The sequence below is a fragment of the Acomys minous genome, assembly GCF_964271855.1.
Source record: "Acomys minous genome assembly, chromosome: 8".
NCBI classification, from domain to species: Eukaryota; Metazoa; Chordata; class Mammalia; order Rodentia; family Muridae; genus Acomys; species Acomys minous.
Genome location: NC_140489.1, coordinates 38974206 through 38995437, shown reverse-complemented (window position 1 = coordinate 38995437; position 21232 = coordinate 38974206). Strand labels below are relative to the sequence as shown.

General features: G+C 34.7%; 1 protein-coding gene across 18 annotated transcripts in view; it reads left to right on the top strand.

Moving 5' to 3' along the window:
• GPHN (gephyrin) overlaps positions 1 to 21232 on the top strand; it is a 391499-nt gene that overhangs the window by 136857 nt on the left and 233410 nt on the right. For 10 of the 18 annotated variants that reach the window (XM_084792849.1, XM_084792843.1, XM_084792856.1 and 7 more), the window contains exons 4-5: positions 5156 to 5248; positions 19944 to 19982. In XM_084792849.1, coding sequence (XP_084648975.1) covers positions 5156 to 5248; positions 19944 to 19982 — 132 coding nt within the window. The remainder of the gene's footprint in view (positions 1 to 5155; positions 5249 to 19943; positions 19983 to 21232) is intronic. The other 8 variants (XM_084792850.1, XM_084792848.1, XM_084792845.1 and 5 more) reach the window with 1 other exon arrangement.

Here is a 21232-nt window from a genome sequence, read left to right as displayed (position 1 = left end):
TGTCCATTGGCTAGATCTGGGTAGGGGTTCAAAGTTTACTGTGCGTCTTGTCCTTGGCTGGTGCCATAGGTTGAGCAAAACCCCTAGGCCCAAATACACATGTCATAATGTTCTTCTTGTAGGTTTCTAGGACCCTCTGGATCCTTCTATTTCCCCATTCTCCCATGCTTCTCTCACCTAGAGTCCCAGTAGGATGTCCTCCCCTCTGTCCCACTTTCCTGGTAAGTGAAGACTTTCATGGGACATGCCCTTTGGGCTAGTGTCCAGAAATAAGTGAGTATATACCATTTGTATATTGAGACAAGAATTATGATACTGTCATTTTATAGGATACCTGAAAATACATAATTAGGAAAGTTAAGAGAGATTCACAAAAAGAGACCAATTCTCTGCCTAGGGCAAATGTCTTGATTTGTGCTTTGTTGTTTGATTCCTATTCTTGGTGAATAACTCCTAAAAGTATTCTTAGTGGTTCTCCTTTTGTTTTGTAATGAAATTTCAGTACGTAGAGCATAATAAATTCCATAATGGGGTCTGTAGTCCAGTTAAAAATTGGGCCTCAGTGTGAGAAAAGGAAAAAAAAAATCCAGAAAAGATAACATTGAGTCCCATATCAACTTCCATTGTCCCCAAGCAGGAGGTTTGTTTGGGTCCTCTCAATCTGTATTACTTTCAGTTAGTAGACTGTCCCCCATCCCTGTCCAAATTGACGTTTCAATACGTGGTAAAAAGGCAACCCTAGAAGACATAAAATAGCCCACAGGGGTTTTCTCTTATTGCAGAGCTTCTGATATGATGGAAATGTAATAAATATAAATTATTTTACATCAGAATGTATGATAGAGTAGAAAACTAAGGTATCAGTTTTGGTAGCATAGAAGAAATACTCATTCTAGCTGTCAGGATAGGAGGATACTCAAATAAGTAAATTATTGGCTGAGCTTTAAGAATAATAACCTAATTTTTTCTAAATATCCTGGTAAATATACTTAGTAAAAAGATAAAAATTAAGGCACACCTTAAGTTCCAATAAATAACTTAATGGGTAGAATTTTGACAAAAAGAGAGTAGGAAATGCCACTAAAGAGACAGCACCTTGGTAAGAATCAAATATTAAAACCATAAACTATTTTAATCCTTAATATTGGCTGACTTGAAAGTTGCTACACGACATTGATGAGAAGAGAAGTGTGGTGGTATGATGTAATTGATGCAGCATAACCATGATAACTTTTTTGATCATATATAAGAAAATTAGTACAACTGCATGTTGTTATAAAGAGTGAAAATCCCAATTGTTTGATTTTCTGATGAAGACGCAGGAGCCAGATGCTGGGTGAAAACCTGGTAGCTAAGAGAGGCAGAAAAAGCACCTGGGTGACCTTCCTATTCAGCTCACATCCTGAAGGAAAAGGGTTTTCTTATTCAGCTCAGCTGACTGCCCAGGAGGAAAAAGCTTGCTAGCTCACTGGACAACCCAGGAGGAAAAAGCCAAAAGCTGAAAGCCAAAGAGCTCCTCCTTCTCCACGCTGTCTTAAATACCCTTCTCTCAAAGGCCCTCTTACCCACTTAATTCCTGTCAGCTGGGTTCTTGCTCTGCCTCCTGACTTAAGGTTAACTTTATTAAATCCTGTGTACAGAAAGCTCTTAGATTAAAAGTACATGCTAGGGCTGAACTATACTATAATCACCTGTTTACAATAACCAGAAAGTTCTTGGATCAAAGGTGTGTGTTAGGGCTGAACCATATCAAACAAGAAACAGGTTTTTATAGTTCACAGTCTCTGGGTTCACAATGGAATCAAATATCCTGTAAACAACTGAAAAATTATTAACATTCCTATTCAATTAGCAACACAGAATAGAGATCAGGCTTCTGTTTTAAATCGACTTAGATATTGTCACTTTAGTAGTAAATATATTATCACTCTAATGCTAATTAGTTTCCAACTTTTTGCCTTTTTACTTTATATGATGTTTGAATTTTCCAGTGTCTTAAAAGTATATGACACTGAAAGCAATTATTATTTGGAACTGTAACACTATAGCAAGACTGTTGTACTAAAGGCATGAATGCAGACAAAACACATACAAATTCAATCAATCAATCAATCAATCAATCAATGTGAATTAATGATAGGAGTTAGCTAACTAAAACAGAAAGGTATTCTGGGAAAAAGTCTATTCAAAGGGAAAGACTTGTACATCAAATGCTAACAGATTACTCAGTTGCTTTTTGTTTGGAGAATGTCTTGGACATCCCTGACCAAGCAACTCAAAGGGAGGCTTCTTATGTCTGGTGTAGAGGTTTTTGTTAGGTGGTCTTTGGCTCTTGGAGGGAACATTGCCAGCACAGATGAGAAAAAAAAATCATTTAAACTATATATGTATATTTATACATAGAATTACATGCTTTTTAAGGATAAATAATATATATTTCTAAATATAATCTGCTCAATCAGTTTATTATCACTCATATGTAAGTTTTTAGGACTGGTCATTTGATATTGGATAACCATTTATTGTATTCTTTCCTGGAAAACACAATTTCTCCCACTGTCAGCATTCGTTAGTTGTCTGTAGTTGTTTTCATAGTGTTCAGGCATCATGGGCTTTTCCCTGTCGAGTTTAGCATGTCTGTTGCTGTTGTTCTTTTCAAGTCATGTTCAGGTAGTTATACTGCTGAGATCATATTAATAAAGCTTTTAGGACATACACTCTCATAACTAATTCTCCAATCCTCTGGCTCTTAGACTCTTTCTACCCCCTATAATGGAATGATTCCTTAGCTTTTGGTGCTGGAGTTGTGTTGTAATTTTATCTTTTAGAAGTGGGCTCTACATTTCTGCAAGTGTGCTTTTCCTGCTATGGTCTCCATCTGTTGCAAGGAGTAGTGTCCTCAATGAGAGCTGAGGGTTACAGTTGTCTGTGGATGTAAGGACAAACAGTTAGTTTGTTAGGCATTATTCTGGTTTGACAAAAGCTGACTTTGACACACAGGGCATGTAGAGGTGGCATAGTATGCCCCTGCTGCACCCTTAGTGTTATAGTGCCATGCTGAACCTTATTGTGGGTCACAGCCTTCATAGCTGGGTAGACCTGTTGATTGCTTCCCTCATTTGGAAGCTTTCATGGTGCCTTCTTCTACCATGAAAGCTAGTACTCAGGGAAGGGGATTTGGGTCAGTTCTAGCTCAGGCGCCTCTGTGCCCTTTGTGAAGTGCTTGGTGTCTTATGCAATAGAGACTTACTTTCCACCTCTGAGGGCAACCAAGCAATAGGATCTTTGTCTGGGGAGTCTCTTGAACAACCATGATCAACAACTCAAAGGAGCATATATCAAGTCTGGTATAGAGGTTTTTGTTAGGTGGTCTTTGGCTCTTGGAGGGAGAATTGCCAGCCCAGATGAGAAAATTTCATTTAAAGTATGTTTAGATAAATGATGTGATTCGTTATGGCTTTTTCAGACATCCTTATTGTTATTTTACTGTCCTTCCTCCTATTTCACCTCATTTGCCCTAAAGACTCCCCCTTTTTTATGAGCTGAGTAATATTACATTGTGTAAATATAACACATTTTTTTATCCATTCATCTCTTGAGGGGCATCTAGGTTGTTTCTAATTTCTGCCTATTATGAGCAGTAGTGAGCAGGATTGATCAATGAAGTGTCTCTGTGGTAGCATGAAACATCCTTTGGGGATAGCTGGATCTTGACATAAATCAATTCAGATTTCCCTAGAAACCACCACACTGATTTTCATAGTAGCTGTGTAACTTTGCACTCCCAACAGCCATGGAGGAATAGTGTTTCCCACACTCTCCATCCTTACCACCATGAGCTTTCTTTCACTTTATTTATCTTAGTCCTGTACTGCATGTATAGCGTTGTTGTTTTTTTAATCTTTTCCCTATTCTGTAGGGAATGATGGATGTCCTTACCCATGCAGAAGCTTCTTAGTTTTATGAGGTTCTAGTTATTAATTCTTGTTCTTAGTGTCTGTGTTAACAGTTTTCTGTTCAGAAGCTCTTTTTATGTACCAATGATTTCGAGGTTATCTTTCACTTTCTCTTCTATCATGGTCAGTGTATTTGGTTTTATGTTGAGATTTGATCCATTTGGATTTGAGTTTTGTACAGGTGCCAAATAGGGATCTATTTGCATTCTTCTACATCAGCCATACAGTTTGATCAGCACGTTGGTTTTTTTCTTTTCTTTTTTTTTCTTTTTTTAAGATACTGTCTTTTTTTCTCCATAGTGCATTTCTGGCTTCTATATCATAAATAAGTTGTCCATAGGTTTTTGGTTTTATATATAGGTCCTCAACTCGATTCCATTAACCAATATATCTGTTTTGTGCCAATACAATGCTGTTTTTATTACTATTGGTCTGTAGTACAATTGTAGGTCAGAGATAGTAATACATAAGTAGCTCTTTTCTTATTCAGCATTCTTTTACCTATCCTTGGTTTATTTTAACATGGACCATAATCTGGAAGTGATACACAAGTATTATTTAAGCTTTACTTCCTTTTAAGAAAGTTTTAAATCAATATTGAAAAGTGTAAATCTTTCCCTATTTCAAATAAAACATAAAATATTTATTCATTACTAGAAAAAAATAGAAACATAATTGAGATTTCAGCGGATGTAGTTTGAAATCTAGTTCTTTTTCATTCTAATTCACAAGCCTATGAGCATTTTTCCTCTTTTTTAATCCATTATATAAAAAAATTAGCCTATTTTTGCATGTATAATTAAGGTATGAATATTTAGGTGCTAAGATGTTATTAGATAATAAGATTTTGTGATTAGCATATAGTGCTCAATTTCTTTAAACTTGAAAATATTTTATAATGTTGAAAAGAGGTTTAAATATGCCATTTAACTACGTAAAATAGGAATAATAAGCAATGGTATTTCTTATTTTAGATACCTAACTTGGTACTTATATCATTTTATATAACCAACACAACCAACATAAATATCACAAAATGCGTTTTATTTTAACCAAGTGTGAAACTTTTCAGGAATTACTCTTTTAAAAAAAAGTCTCCATTCACTGTTTAAATCATTTTGTTTCTATCCTATCTATGAAATGATTAGTTAGATTTTGAGCGAGCAAGTAAGTTTTTCTGCATGTTTGCTTTCTTTTAGGAAACGCTCATAGACTGGTGTGATGAGAAGGAACTTAATTTGATATTGACAACTGGAGGAACAGGGTTTGCACCACGAGATGTCACTCCAGAGGTGAGATAGATGGCTTTTCATAGTTACCTTATTTCAATTCTTTTTACTTTTTTTTTCCCTGACTTTTATAAGCAACTCATGGCCATGACAGTACTAATATTTGGCTTTAGTTGTTTTTTTAAAAACTATTTCTCATCTTTATTTGATCTCCCTTGAAAGTGTTGAATATGAGGAAGTTTGACCTGTTCTAGAAATTAATCCTTCATTTGCTTTGTGACATCTAACCTTAAAAGGTTATGGCAAATTTTCACAGAATGCCAGGTACGATGTGCTTTGCTATTGTAGTTCAGATTGGGTCTGATTTCCCTTTTCTTGAAGGATCTTTGTCATTTGGCTCAAAGTATAGTAAATAACTGCTATATGTACCAAATTTACACTAAATAGATGAAATGGTGCTTTATTTTCCATATTTCAAATATGAACAATATTTAAAAGCAAAAGTTAATCATCTAAACAGTATACCAAATACCTGTGCTTTATGGCACAGGAATATCTTCAACATAAACAGAAAAATTAGGAGAAGACACATAAATACAAGGAAAGTGTCTTTAATTTCTATTTAAAAAACATAAATGTGAGTCTAATGCAGAGTAGTGGAAACTTATACTACCATATGATTTGGGTTCCTTTACTTTTCAAATAAATGTTTCTGATTCATTTTCAACTTAATATTAACTATGTACTTCTATTTCCAACCCAGTATACTATTGTATCTACTGCCTTGTTATTAGAAGGTTTCTTTTCACCTCCTTTATTAAATACTTGCTGTCTTTGTACATTTTTAAATTCTGGACAGCATTAGAATTCACAAGAATGCCTTTAAAAATACAGATTCCTGATTGAGCAATACTACATTAGGTGCCCAGAATTTTCTTTTCTGATAAATCCTTACATGGCTTAGATGTTTAAATCTGTAAGTTATACTTCTAAATTCTGAGAACTATTGTCTATTTTTGAAAATACACCTTTTTCTAAATTCCTACAATTTTCGTTTTCTTTTCTATTTTAGTATCATTCTTTTTTATATTCTTATTATATTTGAATTAAAAGTAAAATATAATTTTCTTTTAAAGAATTCAGAATAGTTGTTTTGATATAGCATTAATTTCAACTGTATAAATCAAAATATTATCCTTATTTAATTTGTTTAATTTCTTTTTCCCAACTTGAGGTAGTCATTTGATCATTTTTATATTGTGAGCCTAATTGGAAAAAATGAAATTGGTAGGAAAATTGTCATTGCATAGGTATGGTTATATTTTATGTTTTTATGTTTGTAAGGAGACTACCTATATGAAGTATTATTTTTTAAAATTTGGTTGTTGTTTAAATGACAATGTGCTTATATAATAAGCCCAAAGTTTTTGTGCAGTGGCTTGATATGTTCCCTTTACTATTTATTTTTACATAGACAAAAATAGAAGAAGACACCATAGAATTCATTCTTAACCAAATACTGTTATTTTTATTTATAAGAAAATAGTTTATATCAGCAAGTATCTTGTTTAATCTCAAGTTATTCTTCAATTCTTCATCTTCTACTGGTCAGCAAGGTAACCATAGGTCGGCTGCATTTGTTTAAATTAATAATACATGTGTGGAAGTTTTTTTTTTCCACAGTAATCAGTTTTTCAGTTCTTTATTTACCAGCTACCTTTCATTTAATTTAAATTAGTTTCTAACATGTAGTTGTTTAGATTGTTTAAGTTTAAACTCCATACCACAGACTGTCTTTACCCCTGATGTCATCAGTAAATCTTGAATTCCCCGGATTATGTATGCTTTGTCCTGCCTTTCTATAAAGTCTGTGGATTCACAGCCCTCCTCCCTACCAAAGGATCCTTAGCTAGAATCTCACACAAAACATACTATAGTGTGCAGCTCAGAAGTAGCTTAATTCAGTGTGTAGGAGCGCCTAGTAACTAATCCCATGCTTCGTTCAGATGCAGTACAGTTATAACACCCAAATGCTTTCTCCAGTTCCCATGCATGGGGAGCTTCATGCTAAGTGGCTTTTATAGCACTCAAACTCTGCCCCGTCTGTGAGTGAGACTGAAAGCTTCAACATTCTAATAACCCGGTGTACTGATGACCATATCCTGAGGCTATGGGGATCCTCTTTGTGAGTTGGAAACTTGTAATGGATAGTAAAAGATACTCCTGTTGCCCAGGGGATTTCAGGAGTTTGTGGAATTCTGCATGGAAAACCAGGGACTATACTTGTGTTATACTTAAGAGGTCTAGTCTTTAACCACTTTGCTTAGTTTCTTTAAAATGAGGGAGATGGAATTACCTATTTTCTCAGTGTTCTGTGAACATTCATTTCTAAAAATTTATTTTATTTATGTGTTTAGATATGTGGTGATGTGCAGTTAGTGCTGGTGTTCACACAATTCGGAAGAGGGTGGTTGTCAGATGTTTGATATGGGTGCCAGGACCGACCACTAAACCATCTCTTCAACTCCAGCTTTAATTTAAAAAGTTAACATACAAAGTAACATGTTTCAATATGGCATTTTTATAAGAATTTGTTGTGCTTAATCTTCTGTTCCACTTTTCATCTCCTGTCTGTCCAAAGTCTGCCTAAAAGCCTTCTGCCTAGTCTTCCCCTTTGGAGGTCATCACATGCGTTTAGTTCATTTCTGTCATCCTGTTCATCCCTGCCTTTAAATCTTGCCCCACATACTCTCTGTGTTGATGACCTGTACTCGTACTCACTTTTATATAATTGTACATATCTAAAACTTTAGAGGCTGTGAGCATTCAGTGAAAATCACTTTTAAGGTTTCATATGAGTTTATGTAAAATAGTTAAATGGTTTATTTGCTATGTAATTGTCAAGTTGTTGCAGATGTTTTATAAAAGTGTAACTACTAAGCAAACAAATGTAGACTTTTAAGTAGCTCAAAGTCTATCCATGAAATTTTCAAAATATTGAGAAATTGTTTAATTTTATCTACTAAGCATTATATTTGATTCTTTCCATCCATATATAAATATAATCTTGAATTTTTTAATTTTGTGGTTTTGGTAGTGTTTATTGGTAAGATTCTCACTACAACTTTTTATGTTTCATATGTCAGATATTGAACATTTTATATTTAAACATTATTCAGTTACTTTAAAACCACAGAGGTGTGTTTGTAATCATGTATACATATAATAATTACCTAGATAAAACTTTAAACTTACAATCTATATGTGTGTGTGTCCAGTATCTGTTTCTTAAAGAAGTGATTTATCTGATTTTTATAACTAGATATTAATGCTTATATTACTTTATAGTTTACATATATGAGCATATATGATATTAATATCTATGATAAACCCCTTTTAACTGTAAGGCTTCAATAAATAAGATTCAAAAAATGGGGCCTCCAAATCAATTAGAGTTTCCATTTTTCTTCATACACTTAAATAGGTGTAGTTCCTATAACTAAATGTTCAATAGAAATTAAAATTTTAATTTTGTACTTAAACTATATAACTTTGTTTATAAATTGTTTGTCCTGTATACTTATACCCAACAGAGTAGAGTGTTGCTAGACACATTTATCTATATAGAGCCACAGGTGACAAAATTTTTTAAATAGTGTTGTAACAACTGATACAATTATAACATTTTGAAACTTTTAACTTAATGAAATAAATTTCTTATTCATTATGTAAAATCTTACTTTAAAAATTTTAAATCTAATACTTTTTAGCAAACTCTCCTGTCACCAGTGTATTGGCATAATTGGCCACTATGAAATAATCATGACAAAGGTGGAGCAGCTAAGCTTTCAGGAAAGTATAATTTTGAGTAGCTCTAGGCTAAATCTAGCCTGCACTTTTTTACATTATATTTCAGCTAAGAATACACTTTGCATTTGTGTATGGCTAAATGTGTTCTGTTGACTAATGGGTATATTATGATAGGAAAGAAGCATCTGTCGTTAATGGACAAGAATATTCAAACCTAGTACAAAGGAAACTCAAAACTTGAAGAGCTTAAGTAATCTGAATTTCAGAAAACATATTCTATTCATAACCGACTTTAAAATTTTGGGAACAGATTATTATCTAAGTTTTTCTACATATAATCCAACTTATGTAGTTAGGAATCTTTTTCATGAAATATCCACTTTATAAATCAGTGAAAATTAATGCTATTATATAAGAATCTGTTTTGTCTCAACTTGTTGAAGTTCATGTTTTTTAGACTTAATAATGTACACTATAAGCCAGGTATAATTTTAACCAATCATTAAACTTTTTTTCTCATAAGTTTTGGAAAACACAAATATTGTGAGTTATTGTAAAGAAGACAAAATTTATATCAGTTACTAATTACATTTTAATGATTCTCAATATTATATTTCAGTGTATTTAAGAATTTATAATCAACAATTTTACCTCAAAGTTAACATCCATCATTTTAAAAACTGAAACACTCTTCTGCAATTTGATAATTATAGGAAAGCTAACATCTGTATTTGTTCATCTTACAAAGAAAATGTTATTTCTAATATAAATATTTGAATTATTCATTTACTTCTAAATGCATATCAGTTTTCAATAGAAGACATTGATAATTTCAATGTATGTATCATATATTTATATATTCCATATCTAATTAGAATGTATATTATGACCCATGAGCACCTCCCACATGCACACACAGGCATACAATAAAAAATAAGAATGCCGCAAATATTTTTATAATTCTCTGTTGTTAATTTCTTTTAAAAAGTGCTTGAGCATAGGGTTTTAAATATTATCTCAAATCATAATTCCTGGTTGTATCATGGTTCTTCTTGCTATAGGTAGTTTATTGTATATATGTGTAATAATATAAATATATATAAAAATAAAAATGTTTAATTAATAAAAACAAGTATCTCACAACTGTTCTTTGTAAATAGAATCATATGACAATTAGAAATTGCCTACAAAACAAAATACTCAAAACCTTCATATTTGAAATATTTTAAGCTGGCCTGAACATCTTTGTTCAGATCTGGAAGCTACATTTGAGATCATTTTAAGAAGTTATCCTATAAAACTGACGCAGTGACTGTAGCCTTGGGAACTATGTCCCCATGCTATAATTTTAATTACTAAATGTGTCCACACCACTCACCGCCTTCTTGGAATCTCTGAAGAAGTAATATAATGTAGGGAAAAGTTTTTATATTGTTCTCAGAAATACCTAGGTTTCAGTACTGGCTCTACTATTTTATATAAAATTTAAGGCATATTAAACTATTTAAGCCTAAATATCACTGTGTACTGATTTCATTAATATATTTCTCTCAAAATTGTATTTTATAACAGTTCATGTTTTGGAAATAATCAGTAATATATTCTGCTGAGTACATCAGCAAAATAAGGATGTCAACTAATATTTTCCCACTATTATTTTAAGACATGAGACAGAAAAACAAGAATAATTTATGTGATATGAGAATTATTTGTGAATCTGGTTCAACTAGCTTTTGGCAGGTTGCCTCTAAAGTTTACAGAGCTATTTATTTATTGTAACTTCACTTATCTTGTCTTAGGTCTCTAATTCCACTACTAACGTAAGTTTCTAGAACTTGGTTTGGAATGGCTCGGCTATGTGAGAAGATAGCTTTTAGCTATAGTTACCATTTAAATTAATCATTGACTGTTACATAAAAACACAAACATTAGGCTAGGAAATGGCTAGTAAGTGATGTAACACGTACAACATCAAGTGTCTATAAGCCCAGCATTTGGATGGTTGATGATGTAGATGGGTAGATGTTGGAGCTCACTGGCCAGCCATCTAACCTAAATGAGGAGCTCCAGGTTCAAAGAGAACCTATCCCAAAACATAACGTGAGAACATTAGAGGAAGATACCTGAGGCCGACATTTGGCCTCTATATGTGCCTTGATGGGCTAGGGCACCCACATACATGTACATACATAATACATATAGACATACAAATAAGTACAGAAATTACACATGAATATTTCATACCACATGATGTTTTGTTATATTCTATAAATCTTACATCAGCATAAATAGTAATAGTCCTCTTTATTAGCAGAGTTTATAATTACTTTTCTCTTGCTCTATAGAAAACAGTATCCATTTCAGAATAAAAACATATCTATGAGCTTCCACACTGCTACCAACTTCACTCCTTGATTTTATAAATTAACAAATAGTTATGAAGCACCTTGAATATTGCTTAACTGTTATACTGCTAAATTATGTAGTCACGTGGCAAATGATAACAATATAAATCTAATACTAGAAATATGCTGTCAATTCAAGCGAAAAGTCTTTTTGAAAGACAGTATTTTATACTTTAAAGTGATAGAAGAGGAATCAGTTTTAAGTGTGGAGAAAGGAAAGTATTATGGATGGGAGTAAGGAAGAAGTTAAATTTAAGAGGGATGTCATATGAATATACATTTACAATCTTCCTACCTACAGTGGAGGATATACCATATGTACAAGGACAGATAAACTAGACAACATTATTTGTGTTTTAGAATTCTTCCAGTGGTACAGTATTGAAATAAGGAGAAGGAATTGTCATAATTGGGAGTTTCCTTGGAAATGACAACTCACAACTGCACTATCACCAAATAAGCCATTAAAATGACATCATAAAAACTTAATATGCCCTTGGAGATGAAAAGATGGCCTTTTGATAAAGTCCTTGCCTCATAAAGCCTGAGAGCCTGAATTCAGATCCTTAGCACTGCATAAAGAGATGAGTGCACACTTACAATTGTAGTGCTAGAGGGAACAACAGGAGAATCTTGAAAGGATGCTGGCCAGCTAGACCCTCTTCCTGAATCACCAAGGTCAAGATTCAGTGAGATGCCTATCTTGTAAAATAAGGTAGAGAGAAGGAGGGGCAGGCACTCCATGAGCACGTGCTTGCTCAGATGCCACCCAACCACACATAAAAATGGGACCCTTTCTAAATTCACATTTCTCAACAAATAAGGCAGATGGTTCATTTTGGAGGAAGGTTTTTATATCCTCACTTTTAAAGGGTGAGGACACACATGTATGATCATAACAAAGAAGTAAAGTTCTTGCTTAGCAGGAATGAAGGCCCAGGTGGGCAGGAGGGAAGGACAGAGAGATAGAAAGAAAAGAATCCTGATTTAATCTGCCAGCTTAGTTACTATCCTTACCATTATTTGTGTACAAAATTTGAGCTGCTGAGAAGCGCCACAGTTCAATTTTGTTGATTTGTTTGTGAACTTCAGTTAGTACTTCTCAGAATCAAGACAATCAATAATTATTGATTTTTCTGCTTCGTGCGTATCTACTAACTTATATAAAACTACTGGTTTTAATTAAGAGGTAACCACAGCACCAGAGTTTGAGGAAACTAGAGGCCTTCACGTTCAAAAGTTGAACATGATCATGTTGTCATTCCCTGCCTTTTCCTTAAACGCCTCCATCAGTATTACTTCATCCTCAGAGTTCATTGCTGGAAATTTCTAGTTGATTGAAAGCCCAAACATATTAACATAAATCAGCCACATTATCATTTACCTAATGGTCCTTGTTCTGCTTCTGGCTGTGCATAAAAAATTAATTTTGTATAATGGAATAGGTTAGGAGTACTACATTTTCTTTTCTTACATCTTCTTGCTGTTATATTACTATTTTATTAATTTTTTCCCAACAGCCACAAACTTTTGCTTAATTGATGCCCTTTCCTCAATCTATACATCAAAAGAAAAACCCAATTAGAAGATTAGACCAGTGGGGGGAAATTAAAGGTATAGAATGTACTTTTAATTCTATACTGTTAAAGGCATAGAATCACTCAGATGTGTTAATTAGGGAAGTAGATGAGTTTGCTTTTAAAACAGTCAAATGAAAAGGCTTCTGTTCCACTTAGCAACATCAAAGATGGAAAACTACATTGTTTCTACACAGTATCTTCCTAAAGTGACAGGAACACTGTGCCTCTGAATTCACAGCAGGTGTGGTAGTCTTCACAAGACCTCTGCATTATCAGGCCTATTAATTATAGCATGGGTTATAATTAAGGGAGGAGATAATGAGCCCAACCCTTAAATGAGGAGATATGGACAGTTGATGGCGCCTGGTAAAGGGGAACTAGTGTTTTATTTTGTCTTGCTTTGCTTTTTAAGAGTATGGACCTTGGTAAGTTGGCCGCGATTTCCTCCTGGTGAATGGGAAACACCAGGAAATATACAGACAGCAAGTACTGGATTTGCTAGGTTATTGAATTTATCAAAGAAAGAGACATAAATTTGGGAGAGATGCGAGGTAGAGGTGGGGATGGTTATGGGAGGAGTTAAGGGGACAAGTTGGAGATGAATAGGATCAAAATGTTATAAAATTCTCAAAAATTTAGTCCGTATAATGTAAAACAAAAATATAAGGCCTCTTATGTCAAAATTTTGAAAATGAAGTAATCACAAACATATAATATATAAACAATCTGTAAATAAAATCATGTCTTCAGTTTTCTTTAAAAAAATATGTCTTAATGACATATCCGTTTATGTGAGGATGTGTTCTAAGCTTTCATTATGCCCTTGTTAGGAAGATAGATCATACAAATTATAGTGTGCTTGGTTTCTAATTGGAGTTTTTACTAGAATTGTAGTTTTGCCTACATAGCTATTTATAAAGAAATGTGAGCAAAACAGACTTCTGTTTTGTTTCTAGCTTTGAGTCCTAGAGCCACTTTTTACTAGTATGTGACTTTATACAGCCTATGCAAAATATGATTTTTGTACTGAGTTTCCTTATGTTCAAGATGAATTCTGAGTGTTTAACTCTTAGAATAGTTTTATTGTATGAGTTAATATAAATAAGCCATTTTCCCAAGGAGTATGTCTCATGAAAGTCTTTACTTACCAGGAAAATGGGATGGTGATGAGGACACCCTAAGGTGGGAGAAATATAGGAGACAGGGAAATAGATGGATCCAGAGGGTCCTAGAAACCTACAAGAAGAACACTATGATGGGCAGATCTGGACCAGGGGTTCTGCTCGATCTATGGCACCAACCAAGGACAATTTGTGCAGTCATCATCAAACCCCTACCCAGACCTAGCCAAGGGACAAAATATTCTCCACAGTTAAGTGGAGACTGGGGACTGACTTTCACATGAACTCTGGTGCTCCTTATTTGACCATGTCCCCTTGATGGGGAGGCCCAATGGCACTCGGAGGAAGGATAGCAGGCTACCAAGAAGACACGTGATACCCTAGCATCATATCACGGGGAGGAGGTCCCCCTCAGTCACAGTCAGAGGGAGGGGGAATGGGGTGAAAGTGGAAGGGAGGGAGGAATGGGAGGATGTACGGGATGGGATAGCAATTTAAATGTAATATGAATGATTTTATTGTTCAATAAAAAGCATAAAAATAAATAAATAAATAAGCCATTTTCATCAATTTTTTGTTAATATAAAAAAGGACACCTGGACTTGGGTAACTGATTAAATGGATACTTATTTAGCTCAAAATCTAGAAAGCTGAGCCCACAAGGTTGGCATAGCCTTACTGGTTTGGCCTCTGGTGAGAGAGTCAAATGATGGAGAGAATCATAGCAGGAATGTAAATAAGATTAAAAGTTCTTACTATCAGGCAGGAGGCAACTTAGGCTCATAGAATGGCACAGCCTTGGGAAGCCTCCAAAGGATGTACAAGGACAGCTGTTCCCATAGTCTAAGGGTCCCCACGGGGTTCCCTCTTATAAAAAGTTTCCTATCATTACCCAGTATTACTCCACTAATGAAAAGCCTATAATACGTAAATTTTTATGAAGAAAACATATTCAAGCCACAACTAGCTCACAAAGTAATGCTAGCTTCTCAGTATTGGCCATGGTGGGTTAGGGCTCGTGAGCTGAATCAGTCTTCCTGCTTTAGCCTTGAGAGCATCTGGGACTGCAGCCATGTACAACTATACCTACTTTCTTTTTAATCATCTGAATTAGCTATAGAGCTTTAGCTTAAAATATAAGTGGACATTAGTTGATTAAATATTGAAAAATTTCCCTGCAGGGGGAAAAAAAGCTAAGCATGATAGGACCTAGAGGACACAACAGTAGAGTTGTAAAGGAGGAAAAGGGAACAACAGAGTGAACCTACTAAGTGCCTTTTAAAAAATATTTAATATACTACAGTATACAAATGGGTGAGATTACTTTCCAGGTAGCACTTGCACATCTCTTGTTTTAAATGAGCAGAGGCTAGAATAACAGAACACTTCAGTATTATTTGATACATGTTAAGATAATTGAAAATAAAATACCAATATTTTATTGTCATTAACACTAAATGCAAATTTAGCTAGAAACAAAGTTGTAGTAATAAAGATTTAACAATATTCCTTTCTTCATTACATACTGAAATCAATAATGAAATATATTGCTTTTATACAAAATTTATTAGCATTTCAATACATGCATACACAAGTATATCTTACCACGAACTCAAATTGCATCATGTTTTAAAGTGCCAGCATATTTGTAACTTTATGTTATTGATAGGAATTAATAAAGTAGATTCAGAAATAGAATTATTTGGGGTGATTCTAATAATTATCAGTGTTATTTCCTTATAATAGAACATAGCAAAAGCATAGCTACTATTAAATATAAAGGAGAGGGCTTGGGTGTGAAGATCATGTACTGCTCCTGCAAAGGAATCATATTTAGTTTCTCCTATATTTGGCTACTCACAACTGTGACTCTAATCCAAGAGGATCAGATACTTCTGGCTTCTGTGGGTACCTGAACCCATGTGCACAAACACATACATACAAATAACTAAAGATTTAAAAATGAAGAAGAAACATCTAATATAGTGTTCTATATTTATTGATGGCACATAGGTAAGAATTGTTGAAAGAGATTTGGGTTCCTTCAAAGATGCATAGAAGGATCCAGAGGGTTCTAGAAACCTACAGGAAGAACATTATAACGGGCAGATCTGGGCCCGGGGGTCCTGCTAAAACTATGGCACCAGCCAAGGACAATACGTGCAATAAACTTCGAACCCCTACCCAGATCTAGCCAATGGACAGGACAGTCTCCACAGTTGAGTGGAGAATGGGATCTGACTTTCACACAAACTCTGGTGCCTCATATTTGACCACATCCCTGGACGGGGAGACCTGGTGGCACTCAGAGGAAGGATAGCAGGCTACCAAGAAGAGACTTGCTACCCTATGAGCATATACAGGGTGAGGAGGACCCCCTCAGTCACAGTCATAGGGGAGGGGAGTAGGAGGAATGTGGGAGGGAGGGAGGAATGGGAGGATACGAGGAATGGGATAACAATTGAGATGTAATATGAATGAATTAATAAAATATGTATTTTTAAAAAGATGCTTAGAAAAAAGCAGTAAACTTTAATGTTAAGTAAGTAAGTAAGTTTAATGTTGCCTGTTTAACTTCTTTGGGAATGAGTGGCCAAAGGTAAATGCAAAAGAAGCAGTTAATGATTCTAGAAAGTCTAATTTACAAAAAATTAATTATTCTCAAAGAAGGAAGAGATTGTATTGATTAGTGTCATTGAGACAAATTTGTTGTCTGCCCTTTATATTCACTCCTTCCCATAAGTTTGCAGCAAATAACATAATATTCATGCATATAATAACCCTCAGGATGAGTCTTTATGGAGGAAAAGTTAGGCTACTATTATATTAAGAAGTGATTTATACCAAGTTTTACAGAGTAGAAAAATTTGGCATGAAGTTTAAGTATTTGAACTAAAGTGAAATAGGTTCTAAATGATTCAGGACTCTAATTTGTAGGTGGCCCTGTATAATGGGGTCATTTAATAATAACTCTACTCACGAGGTCTAAAAGGAATTACAGCATACACATTATTCTTAAATAGTATAGTTAAGTTTGGATAATTACATGACACTTAAATTGAAACTGTTTATAGGTCCTATTTACTTTTTTCCATTTATGGGATTTTGCCATTTTTAAGGCTTAATGATAACTGTACATGATTAAGGTGAACTCTCTGGAGAAGATGTATATCATTGTCAGTAATAAATAGTATCTAGAAGAATGAAAGACTCTTTTTATATAAGATTCAAACCAAATCATAGTATAAACACACCTTTCCTCACTGGTGCATCACTGATAACATTTGTTAATGATATTTGTTGTAACTTTACTCAAATTATATTTCTATCCTTATAAGTGTTGCTGCCTTATGAATATAAAATATATTATGATGGCCATTCTCAAACATTTCTTTTTTCACTACAGATGGCAAATCATTTACAGAAACTATGTAGTTTCCATCATAATTGCTCAGGTCTGGCATCCTTCCAACACAAAGGAGCCATAGGTATTATAAATTATAAATGATAAAATACTCCAGAATCTAAGGAAGTAGATATTTATCCGGGTACAAGAATCATACAGGACACCAAGTAGAACAAAGCAGAAAAGAAAATCCTCTTTCACAATAATAATCAAAATACTAAATGTATAGAACAAAGAAAAGCTATTGAAAGTTACAACAGTGAAGATGAAGTCACATATAAAGGCAAGCCTATCACGCCAGCCCAGACTACTATGCCAAGAAAGGTTTACCATCATAATCACAGTAGAAAGAAACAGTTTACATAACAAAAGCAATTAAAAGAAATTTGTAACCACTAAGCAAGCTTTACAAAGACTACTGAAAGTAAAACTTAGGTCAGAAAGGGAGGTTAAGTATGCCTTATATGGCACAAGGAATAAATAAACAATTTGGGAATAGGTAATCAAAAGAGGTTTGTGACTGAGTCTGACTATACTTTATAAAAATAATGTAAACAGTAAAGTTGTACTTCCAAGCAAAATTTTTACTTTACCTGAAATGCTCTTTTGGTTTGTTTTTAATCAATTTAAGATGTAAAGATGTTTCTCAGATTGCCAGTGAGCTGAGAAAGCAGGCAAGAAACACTGTCCCACTTATGGGCTGCAATTTACTAACATTTTAGGTTAGAATACTCCTATCCTATTTGATATTACTATCCTTACGTGCTAATAATCTCCAAGCTCACACTGTGGGTGAGCTTTCAAAATACTCTGAAACTTTGAGATTAAGAAAAATAAATATCCCAAGAAATGCATGCTTTCTCGACTGAGTGTATAATACATGTTAACTATTCATGTGCTGTTAAAGAAGTTGAGTATACAGGAATAGACTGAGCAGCAGTCTTCTATGATAGGCAGGTGAGATGGCTCAGAGGGAAAAGATGCATTACACCAAACTTGAGAACTTTTGCTTAAATCCATGTTGTGGAAGGGGAGAACTGATTTCAGCAAGTATCTTATGGCTCAATTGTACACATGTGTAGATAGATGTCTGTGTGTGCGTGCACACACACACACACAACATAAATAAATATTATTAAAAGTTTGTTAAAGTTCTCTTAAAATTATCATAAAGATACAAACATTTATGATACATATATTAAAAGTTCTTATATAAAAACTCATAAAGATAAGGCACAAATCTAAGGAAATAAGTAGCATTATGATATTAGAGATAAATTCTGTGAATGAAAATAAACCAAGGAAGGATAATTGATAATCTAGGCAGGAAAAATCATTGTGATTAAAATAGGTCTATTCATTAAGGAAGATGACATCTAAACAATGACCTAAAGGAGGAAAGAGGAAGGAGCCATGTAAAGTGATTGTGCCCTTTTCCTGTAATAGAATAAAGGTATAGGGTGACTGGATTATATTTTAACAGGAAACCAGTTGGAAGGCAGTTAAAATAGTGTAGATGAAAAATTAAGAGTGGCTTAGATCAGAAGGAGGAGGAGGAAGAAAGAAACTCAGAGGATTGGAAAGAGAGGAGGCAAGAGGGAGAGTTTGTTTTAAGACAAAATTTCACTGTATTTCCTGGCTGTCCATAAATGTATGACTCTCCTCCTGCCTTAGCTTGTCAAGTGCTAGAGCAAAAGGCACTGGTCACATGCCCAGCCAGCTGATGTATTGCGAAAGAAGTAACAGATGGGGTAAGAGAGTGGGAGAAGTGAGTAAAAGGGGCAGGATTTGGTTTAATGGCCTGGGGAAGGAATTGGCATTTAGTGAAATGATATTAAATGAAAGGAAGAGCTGGGGAATTAAATCTGGGCTATTTGCTTCACTCACAGAAACACGAATAGCCTTGGAGCTCAAAGCAAATGTCCACAGAATCTTAGAGTCATTGATAAAAGTTAAAATCCTTGACAGTTGATGAGATCACCAAGGTGTTAGCTAGAATTAATGTGTGTTTATTGGTTTTGCTGTCCCTGGTGTTTTTTCCTGATCCACTTTAAAAGAGGTAGGTAGTTTCTAGAAATTGTCCCCTCTGCTCACTCATAAAGAGTGGAAGGAATCCCACTGAATCAGACCTTGACCTGCACAGAAAATACCATTAGTTGGCCATCCTCAAATTTTGCCTTGATGTGAGTTTTCCCAAGTACCTCCTTGCTGGAAACTGTTTGCACTGGAGGTAAGTGTGAAAGGGGAGGTTGTGGGAAGCAATGGGGTGAGGGCTTCCTAAACCTATCTCAGACCTCAGAAGGCTTTGATTCTGAGGAAGAGAAGGTTCAGGCTGGTTCGTCTTTCCCTGAACCAGTTACTAGAGCCCTAAATTTGACCTGCTTTCCTCAAACTGGGAATCAGAAATCCCTTTTCTCTTCTGTTTTTCTGCTGCAGAAATTCCCAACATTCCCATTTTGTGGGCTCCAGAAAGGGGTAAGCGAAGACTTCAATCCCAGCCAATCATTTCCAGATTAATACTTTTTAGTGTTTTGGTTTATTTTACCATTATAAAAAAAATGCTTGGACCCATTTTCCCATCTATTTAATTTCCTTGTGGATTGTTATATATCTATGTTCTAGGGTCATTCTGTATCCCTGGGCAGTAGAGTTCAGATCCATCTGCTGTTACCATTTGTGTGCTATTCTCTTGTGGATTCTCATATGCAGTTTGTGAATTATTTCTTAGGTGGAAGACACCCGATTCAGGGACTGTTTTCACTCCTCAGTCTCATCTTTGCCTGAACGGTGTTTCCTTCCCCTGCTGACAGCTTGTCATTACCTTACTCAGCTGCTCCTGATTGCTTCTTTACTGTCCTGTCTTCCTGCTTGACTGCCTTTGAATTTCCTCCACTTTTTGCCTAATTTCATCTGCGGAGCAATTTGTGTTCTTCACTCATTGGTGCTTTTCCCATCAGCAACGGCCTGGTATCTCCATATCCAACTGCTAATTTAGCATCTAGACGGCCCAGCATTGTCTATCTGCTCCCCTACCGTTCCTCTGTACTTTGGCCTACTAAGTTCTCCATCATATGCCTGCCTCATTTTGCCCTGTCCAGTATGCCTGTAATAGTGTAAGTAGGTAGAATTATTTAGTACTTCTACTCCAAATGCCTTGTGCCGCTGGAAATGACTGCTGACTAGGTTGCCTGACTATTGCCTTATCTTCTTATTTGCTTCCATTGGCTGCACCATTATTTTTTATGAGACATTGATCTCCATTGAATTTGTGACGTGCTGGTTTGCTCATACCGCCTCTTTTATATTCCTCTGCTTCTAATGAATCATTAGTGTTGTTCCCTGTTGTCTTTAACCCTGATCAGATGTTACTTCCAAGGAAAATTTCACCCTATGTATTGTCCAAACATGTCTTAAAAACAGGAAAATGCTTTGTTATTTAACAGCCCAGTTCAGTTTACTCTTAAACTGACTTGAAACTCAGTCACCACCTGTTATTTTTGCTTTGAAATACAAGTCATCGTTCTTCTCTTTTTTAAAGGATATTTTATAACCATGCCTCATTCTTGCCTCAGTTATCTTTCAACATCATATGTTATGCATATTGTTTTCTTATGTGTGGGACTTTTTTGAAATTTTTTCATGTTCTAAATTTATTTCTCAAAGGTTTCATGAGACAGTTTACCTAATTTTGTCTTTTTAAGTGAGACTACTTTTTAAAAACTTTA